The sequence below is a fragment of the Vipera ursinii genome, assembly GCF_947247035.1.
Source record: "Vipera ursinii genome assembly, chromosome: 5".
In the NCBI taxonomy this organism is placed as follows: Eukaryota; Metazoa; Chordata; class Lepidosauria; order Squamata; family Viperidae; genus Vipera; species Vipera ursinii.
Genome location: NC_139518.1, coordinates 100741610 through 100760808, shown reverse-complemented (window position 1 = coordinate 100760808; position 19199 = coordinate 100741610). Strand labels below are relative to the sequence as shown.

At 44.8% G+C, this 19199-nt stretch overlaps 1 protein-coding gene across 5 annotated transcripts; it reads left to right on the top strand.

Moving 5' to 3' along the window:
* Nucleotides 1–818: 818 nt before the first annotated feature.
* VDAC2 (voltage dependent anion channel 2) lies at nucleotides 819–19155 on the top strand. Of its 5 annotated transcripts, none has more exons than XM_083364256.1 (10): nucleotides 3518–3709; nucleotides 5623–5684; nucleotides 7733–7804; nucleotides 9996–10045; nucleotides 11557–11709; nucleotides 11803–11855; nucleotides 13899–14126; nucleotides 16456–16606; nucleotides 18027–18084; nucleotides 18770–19155. In XM_083364256.1, exons 2-10 carry the CDS (start codon nucleotides 5648–5650, stop codon nucleotides 18859–18861), a joined length of 894 nt encoding a protein of 297 aa, XP_083220382.1. In that variant the 5' UTR covers nucleotides 3518–3709; nucleotides 5623–5647; the 3' UTR covers nucleotides 18862–19155. The 5 variants fall into 5 exon arrangements, with proteins under 5 accessions (XP_083220381.1, XP_083220382.1, XP_083220384.1 ...); XM_083364257.1 differs by having other exon boundaries at nucleotides 3574–3706; nucleotides 5624–5684; XM_083364255.1 differs by lacking the exons at nucleotides 3518–3709; nucleotides 5623–5684 and adding an exon at nucleotides 819–914.
* Nucleotides 19156–19199: the final 44 nt, after the last annotated feature.

The following is a 19199-nucleotide window of genomic DNA, read 5'->3' as shown; positions in this document are numbered from 1 at the left end:
AAAATGTTAGAGCAATGAATCTGGTCTAGTTTTGCTTAGCAACTTGTTTTGTAACAGCTCACGTTAGAACCATCTTTTTTTTTTTAACCACGGACAGATGATCATCTGCTCCAAATTATCCAAAATGTCAAGATTGGCCCTTCATCCAAATTGACAACGAGCTCCCGGTATTTTCTTTCAAGTAATCCTACTAGCAATTGTAGCCTGATGCTACACATACTTACTTTGCAAGGATCCTTGCTATCCGTAGCATTCATTTGGGATACTCTCAGCTACACAGATCGAGAATTTCAGCCTGTAAATTATAAAGCCCGCTCCAAAAGCAAAAGTTATAAACGTAAAAACAAAAACAAAAACCCAAAGCTTATTTTGATTAAATATGAGTGACAAAATTTGCTTACTGTGAATTAAGTCCTCTGACATTCAATGGGTTTTACTTCCAAAAGGTGAGTTTATTTACTTGATTTAGGTATTGTCCAAATCCCAAGTGATTCTCGATTGGGTAAATGCAACTCTAGTTATATTGCCCGTACGGTAGGATCACGCCTTTTTTTATATAATGCCAAGGAGTTTAGGGCCCTGTTCCTGCTAATGATTTGTAAATTGCAGGAGATGGTGAGGGCTTTTTAACTTTTAGTCCATTGAGAGCAGTTCCTTAACACACACCCCCTTTAAAGACAGAGCATTTAAAGAATTTCTCCTTCATTAGATAGAAGCAGCAAAATAACCCTTGACCTGCATACTATTGTCTATTGTTTTAGCAAAAGAGGTGATTCTGTCTTGTCAGCTGCCTTAAAACCGTCTCAGCTCCCCTGGGCTTATGGAGCCAAACATGGAAACAGAGGTAGGAAAGGAAAAAAAGAAAAAGAAAAAGAAGGAAAAGAAAGGACACAAACACTCACACAAAAGCAAATGTGAGTATCGCCTTGATTTCTTTTGAATAAGAGAGAATATTTCCTTCTTATCTTTAATACACGGGGTTGGTTTGAGAGGGAGTTGCTAAAACGTCAGTCCAGATTTTTGTTAGAACGGTAAGATTTACTTTCCATTCTTTTCCACCTGACGTGAACTGCTGTGGAAAATTGGATGTGGGTTTACTTAGGTCACACATAACAATCCTGGTCTTGCAATAGTGGCGAATATCTGTAGCTCTGGTGTAGGGTGAGGGTGAAGAGCTTCCCTCTTCGAGCTCCTGGGTTGGTTGGTCTTCCTGTTCAAAGGCACTTATCAAGAGTTTGATTGTCTTCTTCAAATGGGTTGTTATTATCTGAAATCCCTTTCCAGTACATCTCAAAGAGTTTGGTTACGAACAATCCTCAGCAGGGTTTTTATATAGACGTCTAATTAGATTTCTGTCTATCTCAGAGCGCTTTTGTGCACAGAGGAACCGGCAGACTAAGCTGCACGACCAGGCTTGCAATCCTGAAGCCGCCAATATTAATTCTGAGTGACTCAGCAGAGGCCATTACTACACAGAGAGGAGTAGATATGTAGCCAGGCCAGTGGTCTTCAAACGTGGCCCTTTTGTGACTTGTGGACTCCAACTCCCAGAATTCTGACTGAGGAATTCTGGGAGTTGGAAGTCCATAAGTATTAAAGTGGCCAAGTTTCAGGACCCCCGCACTAAAGGGAAATCAAAGTGGCACATGATTTGTCCTAGATTTTTTGTTTTGATTTCAATGTTCTTACTAAGTGTCCACATGATTTCACTTCCAGCATTCTCTTGTCGTAACGGATTAGAACATTGTCTGCCATTTTTGCCTTACTCTTTAGCAGCATAAACATGCCATTTTTAAGAAGGGTGCTTCTGAGGAAAAAAAAACCTACTGTTTTTTGCCCATAAAAAAGGGCAGCCTGGTTTCCCCCTTCTGACAAGTTGTTCCATGTACAATTCCTCACTGATCTCTTCATATACAAATGTTATATCCAGGATTGTCTATCTGCATTCCCATATTTGTCGCAGTGCAAATCCTCTAGAGCAGAGGTCCCCAACCTCTGAGCCACGGCCCAACTGGGTGGCCATGGAAACAGTGGCTGAGCACGCATATTTATATTTTTATATTTATATTTATGCACGCTGCTTGCGCAAATGGAGTTGCGTATGCGCTTGCCGGCTGGTGGAGCCGAACCGTCCCCTTTTATGACCTGTCTTGCCACAGTTCTTAAGTGAATCTCTGCAGTTAGTAACCCGGTTGTAAAGTCTAGACTTCCCTGTAGACTTTCCTGCCAGGGGAAGGCTGTCTCTTCTTGGGCTCTCCTGTTTTCACATTGGAAGCGGTAGAATACCTGGCGATAACTTGTTTGATTCTTTCCACTTTGGTTTTTCTCTCTGACCCATTTTTCCCCCCCTTTTGCTCATTTCTCCAAGTCTGCGATGCGTCCCCTGTTGCTGGTCGCATGGCTCTTGGCCCAGATTCCTGTGAACCAGGCCGATGCCCGGCCTCCCTTGCTGAGCCTCGAGGTCCGCTTCCATCCTCCAACTTGCACATAGATCGGTCTTACCCCCCACCCCACCCCAATGCAAAGATTTCCTCCTGCAGTGGCGTTCCTCCATTAGCCTGCCTTTCACAAACTCTTAAGGTGAAACCAGATTCCGATCTTCCCAGGAGGCGGGGGTGTGGGGGCATCCGCAGGGAGTGCCACAATCTGCCAAGGAATGAGCCTGCGTGACTGTTTGAGCCACGGCCTGTTTGCACAAGCAGCAGCGTCGTTTACACCAGCGTTTCCCAACCTTAGGAACTTGAAGATGCGTGGACTTCAACTCCCAGAATTCCCCAGCCAGCTATGCTGGCTGGGGAATTCTGGGAGTTGAAGTCCACGCATCTTCAAGTTCCTAAGGTTGGGAAACGCTGGTTTACACGGATACAAAAGGGGGAGCGAGGGGGGGCTTTGTTTGCAAAGCAATGCCTCTCCTCTTGCAGAGGCTGACACCCTCCAGCAGCTGACAGAAGGCACGTCCGTCTCCAGGCTCTTGCATTTCTCCCTTTCGTGCTTCTGGGGGGGGAGGGGGAGAGACTTTACACTTTCCAGCAGCGAATGGACACACCCGCATATTTTTATGGATTGTTTGCAACCTCATCTCACGCAACCCCTCGGGCAACAGACAGCAGGGCCGGCCGTGCAACTCTGCCTCTCGTGCCTTAAATTGCAAATGCAAGAGCAGACGTCCAGAATCGTGAAACAGCATTAAGCCTGCCGTGCAAAAATGAAAACCCCTGGAGCACCCGTCCCCCGGCTGCGCATGCGCGCCGGCGCCACTTTCTGCCCCCCCCACCTTCCTCCCACTCAGAGCCCCGCCCTCTCCTTGCTTTCCAGCGGGGCTGTCTAAATCGGTGCCTGACTGAATTAGGCGGCGCCCTCCGCTCGCTTTCCGCCTTTTCCCCGGCTGGTCTGGGCTGGGTTTCCTTGGCTGGCTGGGCTCGACTCCATAACGTCTCCCAAAGGAGCGGCGAGCGGCAGGCGGCGGGGGCAGGCGGCGATCCGGTCAGGCGCGGCGCAGGGCGCCCCACCCCCCCCGTCGTTTGCGGGGTCCTGGCCCGCAGGCGAGCGCGCGGCGTCTCCTTCACTTCGCCCTCCAGCGCGGCCTTCGAGAGGAGGAGGCGGAGGAGGCGGAGGCGGCGGCTGCGGAGCGCCTGGCCCAGAGCGAGCGAGCCGAGCGAGCGAGAGAGAAGAGCGGCTCCCCTCCTCGGCCCTTCCCTCGCCCAGACAGGTAGGCCGGAGGCGGCCGCCGGGCCTCGCCGTTGCCAGGGAAACGGCGGCGGGGGAGGGGGTCCTCCACGCGGGGCTCGTGACATTTCGCGACGGCGGCGGCGGCGGCTCTTCCCGCGGAGACTCTCCGGCCCTCCCGAAAAACAGCCCTGCGGAGGAGGCCAGGCCGCCCTCGCCCCGCCCCGCCCGCCCTGGGGTGGGTGGCGGGAACCCCCGCCCGGGATGGACGGACGGACGGCCGCGACTCCCTCCTTCCCTCCCCGGCCCAGGAGCCTTCGGGCCTCCCCGCCGGGCCTCGGTTGGGGGGAGGGAGGGGGAGGGGGGAGGGGAGGCGCTCCGAGGGGCCCCTGGGGGGAGGGGCGGGGCGGGGGCGGGGCCTCGGCTGCCTTTGGGCGGGGCGTGGTGGAGGACGGGCCCCGCCTCCCGCGGCTGCTTACAACAGTAACACTAATAATAATAACAATTAATAGTAATAATAATAATTAATAATAATAATAATAACAGATCTTTTGCCGCTGCTTCTTTTCCCTAACTGCGAACTTAACAACTGCTGTTAACTGTCAATGACAGTTAATGACAGTTAATGATTACAATAATGTATTCCTATTAACACTATGAACTATTATTATTATTATTATTATTATTATTATTATTATTATTATTATTATTATTATTATTTATTATTAAGCAGAGCTGGCTGGGGAATTCTGGGAGTTGGAAGTCGGCTGCCCTCGAAAGGGCCAAGCTGGAGGAATCTGGCAGGCCAAGTGCGGCTCAAACAGCCGAGGAAGAAATTGAAAATTGAAATAAGAAAATCAGCCAAAAAAAGATCATCGCCGTTACTATTATTGTTATTAGTATTAGTCGGCCTTGTTCGTTATTACTCTTGTTTTAAGGTGGCTGGCCAAGAAATGTAAACGGGGGAGGGGTCTCGCCCTTCACCTTTTCTCCCTCCCGGCCCTTTCCTGTGGCTTCTCCCCCTCCCCGCATCAGAGCAGCCTCCCCCCTTCCCCGCTGAGGAGGAGGAGGGGAAGGGGGGGGCAGAGGAAGAGGGCCTGCAAGACGGAAACAGGGAAGGCTCTGACACACACACACACACACACACACACACACACACACACACCCCTACTTGGGAAGCTGGGACTCTGAGTTGGCCCTCCAGGCCAGGCCCTTGGACAGCCCTTTGCAGCATCCAGCCTGGGTGGATTTTTTTAAAAAAAATAATAAGTCAGATGTATGGGTCACTTTCCCCGCCCCCCACTTTTATGTGCCTTTTTTCCCCGTTGCTCTAGGATGTATGTTTTCCTCCGTTTTCTTGTTCTGTTTTGCATTTTACTCCCATTGGGAAAACATAATATATGCAGGTAGTCCTCGACTCACCGTTGAGGTCATAATTTCTGCTACTAAGCAAGACGTCTGTTAAGTCAGTTTTGCCCCGTTTTACCACCTTTCGTGCCACGGTTGTTAAGTGAATCCCTGCAGTTGATAAGCTGGTCTCACAGGCCCCCCCCCCATTGATTTTGCTTGTCAGGAAGGGACCGACCACGCGACCTTGGGACACAGGAACGGTCATAAGGTTGAACTAGTTGCCAAGCATCTGAGTTTCGACCACATGGTCCTAGGGATGCTAGAAAAGTAACTGAAAGATGGTTCTAAAAGGTGACTAAGGGCATTGCTGTCAGTTGAGAACTACCTGTATATACATGGAGCTAAGATAGCCAGGCCAACCTTGGTCTCTGCACAGGGCTGAGGCAGGTTCCCCAAACAAAGGGCCGCTTGGTTTACGAAAGGAGTTACACAAACATTTTCAGTTGTTGACAAAAGCAAAATTAAAGGATGCAGCTGTTGAAATGGTCTGTAAAAGAGTCACTAACCTTAACTTTGATGTAATCTTCCCCCTTCCCCGTTTTGTAGATACTGTAAATTGGACTAAATAGCTATGAATTTTAATCCAGCATGTCAGCGGCCACCAAGACGTAAGTAGGGAAAGAGTTAACGTAAGGCTGTTGAAGTAACTTAACTAACCATTTTACAAGCTATATAGAGGTTTGGAGGGAAGACTAACATCTAATAGAGGGATAATTCTTAGTTCAATTTAGTTATTCAAAACAAATGTAGACCCATCTTAAATGAGTACTTTAAAGAATTTTTCTGTAATGTTTGTTCCTCAGTATGATCTATTTTAATGTTTAAAGTTATGGACGCTTGCAAACTTTTCTAACAATTCTTTATGAGCGCTTTAAATGAGATCGTGGAGATATTGAAAAGAACTTCAGGGAAAGGCGCAACATAATTATGTAACTTAACTAATTTAAGTTTTAATTACATTTCCTAGCCCTTGGGTTTAGATTTGGGGTTTCTAAATGGATTTTCTCTTAATTTTCTGCTTCTAGAAGCAATACATAATCAAAATTGGGAAGTACATCTGCTTCACTAATTCCTTTGTGATTATTTAATTAGGCAGAATGTATATTTACAAGCAAAAAGCACATTTTTATAAACCGGTGAACAATTCTGAAACTGGAAGCATCTTAGGATGGTGACAAAAGGAAAAGAGAAAAGAAAGTACCTTTTCATTTTTGACTGGAAGGTTCTGGTCAGGAGTTACTGCTAAGGTTATTGAACCCATCCTTTAGTCTCTCTCCTAAGAAACAAAATTAGGATATTATTATTTTATTATTATTTATTATTTAAACTTATATACCGCCCTTCTCCCATAGGACCCAGGGCGGTTCACAAGGCGATTAAAACAATATAACAATACAAAAGTTAATACCAAATTAAAATAAATTAAATTATATGAAAAGACATTCCATCTAAATGTGGAAATAGAACAGATATTTTTATAATACTTGTTAGAAAATATAAATACTGCTAGTTGGGTTTATAGGTAGCGTTTTTATGTCACGAAATTATTTGTTAGACTTATATGTTGATTTGGAAATAGTTCAGAAAAGGCACTTTGGAAAGTGCAGGAACAAAAATATACCTGTCATTCATTAAAATGTTTTTTTCCCCCCTGGGATTGCATGGCTGCTTTCCACAGTGATATATGATTCTTGAAGAAGATACGGCTGCTTTAAAGAGTTGTGGGCAGGAGCAGCATCCCCAGCCCCACGTGCTCCAAAGCACTTTTGGAATTGAAACCGAAAGCCTTTGAATTTAGGCCCTTGGAACTGGAGGGCTTTTCTTTTAAAACTTATTTTATTGGTCCTTGGAATTTGAAGGATGATTCTTCTAAACTTGTATCGGTGGGATCCTTGATGCTCTTTCAGCTTAGTTGATTTCTTGAGCATCTCATTAGCTAACTAGGTAACATCATCAGTGCTAGAGCTGTCACTGATGATGCGGCCTAGCTGGGCAATGGAATGCCCCGTAGAAATCAAGGACCAAGGAAGTTTTTGTGCTTAAAAGTAAATGAGGTGTAAAAATCAGGTGCAGAAGTCATGTTTTAATATCTGCATTTTAGAATTTGAAGAACAGATGTGTACTTGAAACATATGCATCCTAAACGTAACGTTAGACTTGTGTTGCACGTTTAATAACAGACCATGGGTTGAATGTCATGGTTTTTCAGTGTTCTTCACTGCTTCTCTATATAGCTCAGATTCATGAGTGAATAAGCAGATTTCTTACTATATAAACTTTGTAAGTCAAGAGGATTTTGGATTACCTGGTATCGTGTGGAAAAATCTGCATTTGTTAAGATCATCTGGAAAAAGCTTCAGCCAACTGAACACGCCTTTCTTTGCAGTTGGAAAAAAAAATGCCCAAACACGTTGGTCTGGAAAAGTATGGCTTAATTGTCCGGGATGTTGGTCTGAACATCTTAATCTGTAGTTTCTAGGGGTGAAAAACATAATACAGAATGCTGGACTAGTAACAAGGGCGTTTTGCTGCATCTGAAACCAATTTTCTTTTTTAAAAAATAAGTAGACTAATGTTTGTGGATTGGCACACAAATCATTGTCTTGTCCTGTTCTCTTTTTGCGGTACTAATATGTACATTACTATGTTTCCATAGCGCCAATGGCTATTCCACCAGCCTATGCGGACCTTGGCAAGTCTGCCCGGGACATCTTCAACAAAGGATTTGGTAGGCATATCTGTATATGAAGAATATTTGAATAGGGAATTGTCTTGACCCTAACTTAATCCTGTTCTTCTGCCGTTGTTGCCAATAAACCCTAATCCATATTACCCGGTTCTTTTTTCCTGTAGCTGCTACTGAATTTTAGTAACTGATGTGCTCAAGGTGTTTTGGATAAAGATTGCGTTTTTGCCTTTTTACTTCAAAATAAGATTTGCCATTCTTGGAATAGCAAAGTTCTGTGCAGGATCAGAAGGAAATAGAAACTATTTTGATGGTATCAGCCAACCAATGGGGGGTATGTGGAAAATCTTAATATTGTAGCGATTTAGTGTTCTGAAAAACTGGAGTGTTGGATTTCCATTTTGGACCGTACCAGCCTGTCAATTTTATAGAAGTGATTTTTGTGGCGTTTAGCCATGGTCCAGTGGAAAATAACATACTGGGAGTTTTATGGAACATTCATTCCTCTCGAAGAAGATTTTGCACACACCAGCAATTGTTAGTGCTCTAGTTTTCACACACAGTTGGGATAGGGAACCTAAGGGCACAAACTATAGGTAACCCCTAGAGCAAGGGTCTTCAGACTCGGCCCTTTTATGACTCGTGGACTTCAACTCCCAGAATTCCTCAGCCAGCGTGCCTAGCTGGGGAATTCTGGGAGTTAAAAGTTCGCGAGTCATAAAAGGGCCGAGTTTGAAGACCCCCTGCCCTGGAGCCTGCTTTGATTCCTTTTACTAGAAATAGATATTGTGGGTTTTCCCCATTTGAAGGCATAAACAGATGAAAAGGAATTAAATCTGCAATGGGCTAGCATTTTGCAGTCAGTAAAATAAAAAGTTCTCCAAAAAGCTTTCAAGCTAAAGAATTTTTTTAAAAAATCAACTCACTGTGGCCACACCCGCTTCCTCAAACTATTAAATATACTTTTGGTCACTAGTAGGTCGCCTTCCCCCCCCCCCCCCCCGAAATGTAGGGATAGGCCTCTGACAAAGGAGGTAGCGCACAGCTGCCCAACCTTTCTGTCCTTGTGGACCGGCGGGGGGAGTCGTCAAAGTGGGGTCAGTTTTTCTTGGCCCTTGTAACGTCTGAGGAAGATGCCAGCTTTCTGGTTACACTTGGGACCTGAATTCTATCTGACAGAAGATCGAACGTGAATTTTTCGGGCCATTGCACTCTGCAGCCGCTTTATGTCACAATGACTTACAAATAAGAACTAGACCCGATTTATTGGCCTGAACATAATGTTGTAAATGCTACATGGAGAGTGGAAAACCGATCTGTTTGTCTTAAAATGTTGGTATGAGGTTCCTAATGTTCGGAATGAGGGGTTCAACCTGACAAAAGAGAAGATTAAGAACTCTCCAAATACCACTGAGCCCTAGAGGAATTTTTTTGGGGGGTGGGCGGGGTAGAGCTTATATACCTCCGTTGTCAAATGGAAGTGTTTTTAATGATGCAATATGGAGACAGCTGTCTTCGCTGTGCTATTAAAAGCATTTGCATCTTCACGTTAGCAGGCCTATACAGGGTAGCTGTCAGCAGTTAGAGAAGAATTAAGTAATCTGATTCCCATGAGAACGTTCCTCGGCGTTTGCCAGGATCCCCACTTCATCTATATTGCTTTAAAATTAGTTTAAAACGTGTCAGTGGAAAGGTGCATGCTGCCAATATACAATATACGTAATGTACACATATTGTGGATGCCCCACAGGCATCCTTAAAAATATGTATAATTGTGGGTGTGCCACCTACCCAATTAAAAAAAAGGACAACTTTAGGCTATATAATAGTAGGGAGTGTTTTATAATGCATCAAGTTCCTTGTAAATTAGTTTGTGTCTAGCCACAACTTCTGCAGGCATTTTACAAGTGTTGGTGATAGATAACATTGTCAAAATTCTAGATGTATCTGCCCGTTCGTTTTTTTTAAAAAACAAACAGTTAAATGCTTATTCCCTCAGCTGCATTGGAAGCAGTTTTGGACTTAAAGAGAAAATAGGATATTGAGTGCCTTAAATTTTTCTGTTTTCTCTACTGGTTAGAATATGTGTGCTTGTGTTTCTGTGTTCAGTTCTAAAGTCAGAGCTTCATTACAGTGGCAGTAGTGAACCAGTGAAATTTCTAAAGTTAATACTTGGCTGTTGTATTAATTACTTGAAAGATTGGCATATTAACTTCAGTTTTATTTTGTCAAGGTTTTGGCCTGGTGAAATTGGACGTGAAAACTAAATCTACAAGTGGAGTGGTAAGTACTTCGGTGTAATAGTGTAGGGTTCCCCAACCTATGGGCTGCGGCCCGGTACCAGTCCGTGGCCTCGTGACCACTAGGCCTCAGGAATGGCTGGCGACTGCGCACATGTGTGCGCACTCCTCCCCATCGCACTAGCGCCACCGCGAGGGGGCTACCCACCCCATTTGCGCATTTGCAGGGTGCTAGCGCTGCCGTCAGTGTTGAGCAGGTGCTAGCAGCCCGTTGCGCGTGCATGTGGGTGCTAGCGCTGTCGGTGGGGGGGCCACATAAATTTTCCTGCTCCTCCCTTTCCCTCCTGGCGGCCAAGGGGAAAAGGTTGGAGACCTCTGAAATGCTGAGTAGTAATGGCTGTAATGGCTGTAAACCCATTTATCTTTTATCCTGAGAGGAGATGCTTGAACCCCAGGCAGAAGAAGGCAGGAAGACACCTCTAGGAACAGGAGAGCCTAAAATTGGTTCCTCAGGGCATTCCTTTGCTCAACTGGATTTTTTTTTTCTTTTTTCTTTTTCCGTCTTCAGATTTTTCGTTTTCAGATAGAGAGAATCCAGAGAGATGGAAGTGAGAGGGAAGCAGAACGTTGCTTGACCTTGTCTGGTTTTCATTCTGCCGTCATATCAGACCGTGTGCATTACGCCCACTTCTTTTCCTCCTTTGTGGATCTCATCTCATTCTTTCCTGGTCTCCCCTAATCTTAGTTGAATTGCTGTCCTCGTGAGGCAAATGAAAGCTAGTCATAATGTGAACGAACATTCACATGAGCTGCATCACTGTTAGCACAAATGGGATTGCAGGTAGAGCAATCCAGTAATAGATTATGGAACGTTTTTTATTTATTTTCCAACTCATGGTTGGGAGAGAGTAAGCCAGGATATTGTTACTGATTTTTACTATTACAAATTTTAACTTGAGCCCCATGTAAATGAGCTTCTGTACAATGATTGTTCGGAGGTACAGTAATGCTTTATAAGAATAAGGGTTTTTGTAAAGGAAAACTGTATTTTAAAACTTTTCAATAAAAAAAAAGAATGAGCTTGCATAGGCTTCAGGCCTGCAGGTTGGAATTGAATCAAACTATTGGTAAAATGAGGGACGTGGTGGCTCAGTGGGTTAGGACGCTGAGCTTGTCGATCAGAAGGTCGGCAGTTTGGCGGGTCGAATCCCAAGTGCCGCGTAACACAGTAAGCGCCTGTTCCTCGTCCCAGCTTCTGCCAACCTAGCAGTTCGAAAGCACCTAAAAATGCAAGTAGAAAAATAGGGACCACTCCGGTGGGAAGGTAACAGTGTTCTGTGTGCCTCTGGCGTCTAGTCACGCCGGCCACATGACCACGGAGACGTCCTCGGACAAGCGCTGGCTCTTTGGCTTCGAAACGGAGATGAGCACCGGCCCCTAGAGTCGGAAACGACTAGCACACATGTGCAGGGGAACCTTTACCTTTACCTTTTATTGGTAAAATATACCTCCTCTCGGCCTCTTTCTTTTCATTTGTGTCTCTTGCTTTGCTAGGAATTCGCAACATCTGGTTCATCAAACACAGACTCGGGGAAAGTGAACGGAAGCTTGGAGACCAAATACAAGTGGGCTGAGTATGGTGTGACTTTCACAGAAAAATGGAACACAGATAATACTCTGGGAACAGAAATGGCAATTGAAGATCAGGTAGCCTGAGTCGAGAGATTTATAGAGAAATTTCAGAGGAAAAAAATTGCAAATAATTCCTAGCTAACATCTTTTTTTTCTCTCCTAAACTAGATTGCCAAAGGTTTGAAGTTAACATTTGATACAACTTTCTCACCAAATACTGGGTGAGTTTTCTCTGTTTACTCTGTCTTGGCACATTCCAGGTAGGCAACATCCAACGTGAGAAAAGGGATTAGCAAGGAAGATTTGAAAAGAATGTTAGTGGCTCTTTAATTTATGACAGTTAAAATCATATCCACACCACCTGTGGCTGTTTGGCTTAATGCCTGCTTTCTGAGGCAGAAAACTGACTTTATGTCAGAAATTAGTTGATCCAAGATACTGATGCCTAATCATGCATAACTGACAATGTTAACTCCTGAAAATTTTTACATCCAGTTGAAATACCCAGTTTCCTTTCTGTAGAAGTAGGTATAAGATGTAGCGGTGCATTGAAGAGCCTTGGTAGAGCAGTGGGCTAATGCCTCCTTAATTTAATTTAATTTAATTTATTAATATTTCTATACCGCCCTTCTCCCGAAGGACTCAGGGCGGTGTACAGGGCAAGAATAAAACACAGAGATTTACAAAAGATAAAAGGTAATTAAATACATGCCCAATTAAAAATACAGTTAATACATACTAAAAAACCCCAATAAAAATAGTAAAAAACCCCACCAATCCCCCCTCAGGCCAGGCCGGCTTGCTCGAACAAGTATGTTTTCAGATTGCGGCGAAAGGAGCGAAGATTGAGCGCCGTCCGGAGCTCAACCGGTAGCTGGTTCCATAGCTCCGGGGCGCCCACAGAGAAGGATCTCCCCCTGGGGGCCACCAGTCGACATTCTCTGACCGGAGGCACCCTGAGGAGTCCCTCTCTGTGGGAACGCACAGGGCGGAGGGAAGTTGATGCCGGCAGCAGGTGTTCCCTAAGGTACTCCGGACCCCTGCCATGTAGGGCTTTAAACACCATTACTAGCACCTTGAATCTCACCCGGAAGACAACTTAAGTAACACCAGCTGCCTGCAATTAGTGCAGGTTCGAGTCCCACCAGGCTCAAGGTTGACTCAGCCTTCCATCCTTCCCAGGTAGGTAAAATGAGGACCCAGATTGTTGGGGGCAATTAAGCTGACTTTGTAATAATGCCGCTTGGGTGTGTGTGAAAGCCCTAATAAGCAGGCATATACATAGAATGAAGGCTACTGCTAAGCTTGTAAGCCGCCCTGAGTCTTCGGAGAAGGGCGGGATATAAATGTAATTAAAATAAAAAAAAATCTTATCTATTTGGAGAAACTAGTCCATTTCTGTCAGTTGAAGAAGAGAATTTAAATATCATCTCTAAAAAGAGCCTTGGTGGAGCAGTGGGCTAATGCCTCCTTAAAGTAACATCAGCTGCCTGCAATTAGTGCAGGTTCGAGTCCCACCAGGCTCAAGGTTGACTCAGCCTTCCATCCTTCTGAGGTAGGTAAAATGAGGACCCAGATTGTTGGGGGCAATTAAGCTGACTTTGTAATAATGCCGCTTGGGGGTGTGTGTGAAAGCCCTAATAAGCAGGCATATACATAGAATGAAGGCTACTGCTAAGCTTGTAAGCCGCCCTGAGTCTTCGGAGAAGGGCGGGATATAAATGGAATTAAATGGAATTAAATATAAATGGAATTAAAATAAAAATAAATAAATTATTTTTCTTGGGTTAAAAGAAAAAGAAGCCTGTCGGAATTGCTTGTGATTGCTACATTTTGGGTCGATGTGCAGCTTCTTAAATTCACATTTTTTTGTTTTAGTGCTCCCTGGCTTATGGAGAGAAATAGTGGCGCATATTTATTTTTATATTATATAAATGGTGTGCAGTTTTGTCTGGGTTTGTTTATAGAATCCCTTGACTGATCCAGCTTGCTAAATTGGTTGTGACAACTGGATGGAACTCTGTTCAGTTTTAATTTCTCCCTGTAGATCTGGAAAGGTTTGGGCGCTGCATAAACATCTTTTCACCTTCTTGTCCCTTAAGGACGTGGCCGCCACTGCTTTTTGACGGCAGTTCTGCCTTAATTTGTCCACAACCCAGAAGAGATCTAGCTGGCCTTTCCTTATTTCTCTGCTAAAGATAAGACGTGGATTTTGTTCCTTCGGATGGGAAAATAAATCTTACCGTAGAATTTGTCCTTTGCAGAAAGAAAAGTGGCAAAATCAAATCTGCTTATAAGCGTGAATGCATAAACCTTGGGTGTGACGTTGACTTTGATTTTGCTGGACCTGCCATCCATGGTTCCGTTGTCCTGGGTTACGAGGGCTGGCTGGCTGGTTACCAGATGACTTTTGATAGTGCCAAATCCAAGTTGACAAGGAACAACTTCTCTGTGGGTTACAAGACCGGAGATTTCCAATTGCACACCAATGTGTAAGTTTTAAACCATATTGCTACTCACGAAGATATCCAAAAAATTAAACCTCTCTCTCAAGGGGGGGGGGGAAGTAGGTCAGTTTGCTGGAGCTGATATCCTTGAATATGCCTATAGTATGTGGGGATTAATTGCCGAATACTTAATTATTAGAAAAGGTGATCAGCATTACAATTAGTAAGTTAAGTCACACCCCATTGTGTGGTTTGTTTACAAGGGATCTTTGCCTTTCACCTCAAACCGATGCTTTATTGTGGACCGCTTCTAGATTTTTTTAAAGAGAAGTGACACACATTTTTGAGGAGTATGAATTACAATTGGGGCGTTAACTCTTAATATATTAAGGTAGCAAGCTGCAGTTTTCCCTGTCATCGTAAGCAAACCTTGAAATAAGCTAAAGTGCTTATTTTGCTTTTAGTGATGGCAGAAGGGGCCTAAAAGAAGCCGTTATCTGCCTATTGTAGCATATTCTCATGATAGGCTGGAATTCTTCATATTTTAATTTGCTCTAGCCCAATTTTATAGGTTTGTTCACTTGATGGATATGTTCACATGCTGCCTAGGAATTCCTGAACAGCTGAAGCTTTTATATTTGGGCAAATAAACTGACACAGCAATTTCAATTACTTCGATAGATTAAAGTGTTCCTGTAGAAAATAAGGTTATTTTTACCTTTAAAAAAATCTGGCTAACTGTTTTAGCTCATTACCTATACAAGGAAAACATTTGTTATATTTAATTTCTAGTGCATATATCTTTGGGCTTTGCTCCCAGTGAAAATGCATTTTATGGATTTTTACATATTTGGACAAGTCCATGACCTTGACATAGTCAGGAGATGAATGTTTGCAGGCCTGCTTCTTCCTTTGCCCTTCTAAAAGGCTTCTTTCTCCTGTTTTACATGTGTGTATAGACCACGGGTCGGCAACCCGCAGCTCCAGAGCCGCATGCGGCTCTTTGAGCCGTCTCCTGCGGCTCCCAGTTGCCCGGTGCGCGCACACCTCTCCGAACGGGAGGAGGTGCGCATGCACCACTGCGAACAGGAGGAGGTGCGCACGCACCACTCCAAAGGTTTGGAGAGCTGCGCGCGCACCTCTCTCGCACCTCCGCCCGAACACCCGTTTGGAGACCTGCTGGTGTTTGGGCGGAGGTGAGGTTTGGAGACCTGCTGGTGCTGGTTTAGAAAGCTGCCGCGACCCGCGGCAGCTTTCTAAACCGGCACCAGCAGGTCTCCAAACCGCTGTTCGGGCGGAGCTGCGCGCGAACCTCTCCAAACCTTTGGAGAAGTGCACACGCACCTCCGCCCGAACACCCATGTCGAGACCTGCTGGTGTTCGAGCGGAGGTGCGGTTTGGAGAGCTGCTGGTGCCAGTTTAGAAAGCTGCTGCGACCCGTGGCAGCTTTCTAAACCGCCACCAGCAGCTCTCCAAACCGCTGTTCGGGCGGAGGTGCGGTTTGGAGAGCTGCTGGTGCTGGTTTAGCTTTCTAAACCGGCACCAGCAGGTCTCCAAACCGCTGTTCGGGCGCAGCTGCGCGCGCACCTCTCCAAAGGTTTGGAGAGCTGTGCGCGCAGGAGAAGTGCGTGCGCAGCTCCACCAGAACACCCGTGTCGAGACCTGCTGGTGTTCGGGCGGAGGTGCGGTTTGGAGACCTGCTGGTGCCGGTTCTAAACCGGCACCAGCAGGTCTCCAAACGGGTGTTTGGGCGGCAGTTTGGAGGTCCCGGGGGTGGCTCCGGCGATGCCCGGGCTGAAGGCGCTGCAACCCAGCGCCCGTCACTATGGAGACCCGTCGCCGCTGGCGTGCAGGTGCGTCCACAGAAAAAAATTGGAACCGCACGCGTGTATCCACACACGCGCGTGCGCAAAAAACATTTTGCGCATGCGCACATTTTGTTTTATGCACGTGCGTGGATGCACGTGCGCGGCTCCCACTTTTTTTTGTGTGATGGAACCGGTTCCCAGTGGCTCTTTTGCTTTTTCAGGTTGCCGACCCCTGGTATAGAGTAGACCATAGAAAATACATCTATTTGCATTTGCTGTTTGCACAATTACTCGCTTTTGTCAGTCTTCTGGCAAAACCTGGCAGCGGGTCTGTGTGTGATATGTATCCTTGTAGACTTTCTGGGAAACGTATCATTACTGCAGCAATATTCTAGAACAGTTTTTATAAACTGTGCTTAGGAGAGATTTTGCCAGTATTTTCCCCCCCCCTCAAAGCTGACATGTTACCGGAGAAAATTAGAATAACTCGGTAAAGGGGAAATTGCGGGAATTCTTGCGTTTGAATTCGTTCGATCATACCTTTCTGTGGCTAAAATATTTTTCAGCAACGATGGGTCCGAATTTGGGGGCTCCATTTATCAAAAGGTCAGCGAGAACCTTGAAACTGCCATAAATCTTAACTGGGTATCTGGCACCAATAGCACTCGTTTTGGAATTGCAGCAAAATACCAGCTGGATCCTACCGCATCCATTTCTGTAAGTAAACCAGTTACAAATCCCAGTGCGAAGTTCCTCTTTAACGAATTCTTCATTTCAACCCTGACCTACAGATATTCTCCTTTATTGATTCCTCTTGGGAAAAAAAGATCCCATTCTGATGTGAAGCAGCCTTTCTCCTCCAGGGTTTGTGCTTGATTTTGTGTAGTTCCCAGCCTTACTTTATAAGTTCAGACTCTTGAAAATAAAGTTGTAACATGCCAAGGACCGAGTCATAGATTTAGTGTCTGGAAACCTCGGGGTTTTGCAAACAGTTGTGGCTTTTCTTGTGCGCTTGGCTACCTTGGTTTTGGATTATTGATAGTGGAGTGCCTGACTTGTCCCATTTTAGCATCGGCTACCTACAGTGAAAATTGGAGGCGCTCTCCCTGAATCTAGAACAGGATCCCATGAACTTTTCTTGGGACAAATAGGGTTATTTTGATCCACATTGTTTCAAGGAGCCATCCTGTGATTGGCTTTTTTTAAAAAAAGAGTAGAAACTCTGTGTGCCATTAAATCAGATAACACACAAAAGCCACATCCCTCCTGCCATGAGATTTATTAAATTAAATTTAGATTTAATTTAATGTATGTGCTGCCCTTCTCCCCAAGGACTCAGGGCGGCTTAAGGAAAGGTAGAGTAAGAACAGGAGCAGAGATTTGAAACCTACTTTAAATGTGTTGGAGCGAAACCATCTGCTACTCTTTTGTGCTGGGTACGGCTCTCTCTCTCTTTACAGGTGTATGTTGCAGAAGACATCGTTTGTTGCTTACATTGGTTTGCTTTATAACTTAGACAAAGTATGGCTAAGTTTTAGATTGTGTCATTCAGTGTGGACTACTAAGTGTGTAAAACGAGAGTTTGGGGGGATGGAATAGTTTGCCCGTTTGGAGCTAAATACCACGAACCACTTCCTGTTTTGAAAAGTTTTGCTTTGGAAAACTATCAAACCGTTCCCATAACAACGGGATAAGCCTGGGCCAAAGGAAAAGCAGAAATTTCCATCCTGGGAATTCTACCCTGGAAACTTTGAATGTTTGTGGCTTGCTGGTCAGCCTGCTTGAGGACGTGAGTGTCGTGCGGTGACTTCTATTACTACAAAAAGGGGGAAAAATCCTGCTTGAACCCAATAGGAACTGACCCATTGATAAACACCATGAGGCCTGCCGCTCTCATGCTAACGGGAACAGAGATATCCATAGAAATGAATGGGAACCTGAGAATATACACCCCAGAGTAAGTTTGGGCTCAATCCAGATGATATTATTAACAGCCCCAAGAATAATACTGGCTTGGACTTGAGACAGAACCGTATTTAACTGGCTCAAAGTTTACGAGATGTATGGATTCTGTAGTTACTTTAAATGTGATAGAATTGAAAGAAGGATGTTAACTTTGCTTGTCGTTGATTTGCAGACAAAAGTGAACAACTCTAGTCTAATTGGAATTGGCTACACCCAGTCCCTGAGGCCAGGTAAGTATCTGCTAAAAGGGGAGACGGCGTTTTTGAAGTACGACGGTTTTAATGCCTGGGTTTGAGAAGCTCTCTTGACAAGCTGGTTATAGATGCCAACCTATAAATAGGCGTGATGTATTTGTTGCTTCATTGCTTCAAAGGTTCCCCAAACTTTTACATTTCTGATGAATGATTCATAAAACATTTAGAATTTGAAGTGCTGATTCGTGCTCAAAAATTGGTAAAACAACTGTAAATATCCCGTTTCATTTTCAACGATTTTTTTGGCTCCTCCTCCTCCTCTTTTGGGCTTGTGTAGTTTATACAAGCCAGCACTGAATCTCTTAAATGTTTTGGTCACACGGTCCTAGATACCTCCTTCAATGAACTGAGGTCGTAATTCTTTTCTGTAAACTGCCAGGGTCCTCCGTAAGTAAGTCGCATGTAAAGCTTAGTAAATAAATAGGTTGGCAGGAGGATATCTTGCTGACCACCGAAGAGCTGGAATTCTTTCAAACAATTACTTTGTGTCCTCAAAGTGATACAGAGTTTTGTTTCTCTCTCTCTCTCTCTCAGCAAAGCGGGGGGGGGGGGGCTAGAAGGGTTAGGGTGGAGGGCGTAGGCTGGCAGGTTTGGGCAACAGCCTCTGCTAAGGGAAAGTTCAACGTGACGGAGCCTGCTTTGAATTCTGCTCTCTCTGCAGGTGTGAAGCTCACGCTGTCTGCTCTAGTCGATGGGAAGAACATCAATGCTGGTGGACATAAACTTGGGCTTGGCCTGGAATTGGAGGCTTAAAAGGCGAGAAGAAAACTGCCGCAGAACATGAGATATCGGAAGAATATGGCCTTAAAAATGTAATTCCAGTATGACTTGGAGGGTTTTTTTTCTCCTCCCGAGTGGGGTGCCCTAGAACAAGAGCTGTATTAAGAATATTTAGGCAGTTCCTTGTTAGCTGGTTTTAGTTAATTGGTTCTCTATCTAGTTCTCAATTCTGCATTAGTGCAGTAACTACGTAATACATTATTTAAATGTATTTAACTGTTGGATGCGGTGCCCACAAATAATGAAATAGACTTTATGAAACCTGTACACATGTGTGCATGTTATGTTTCTTTTAACACATGGTAGCCCAT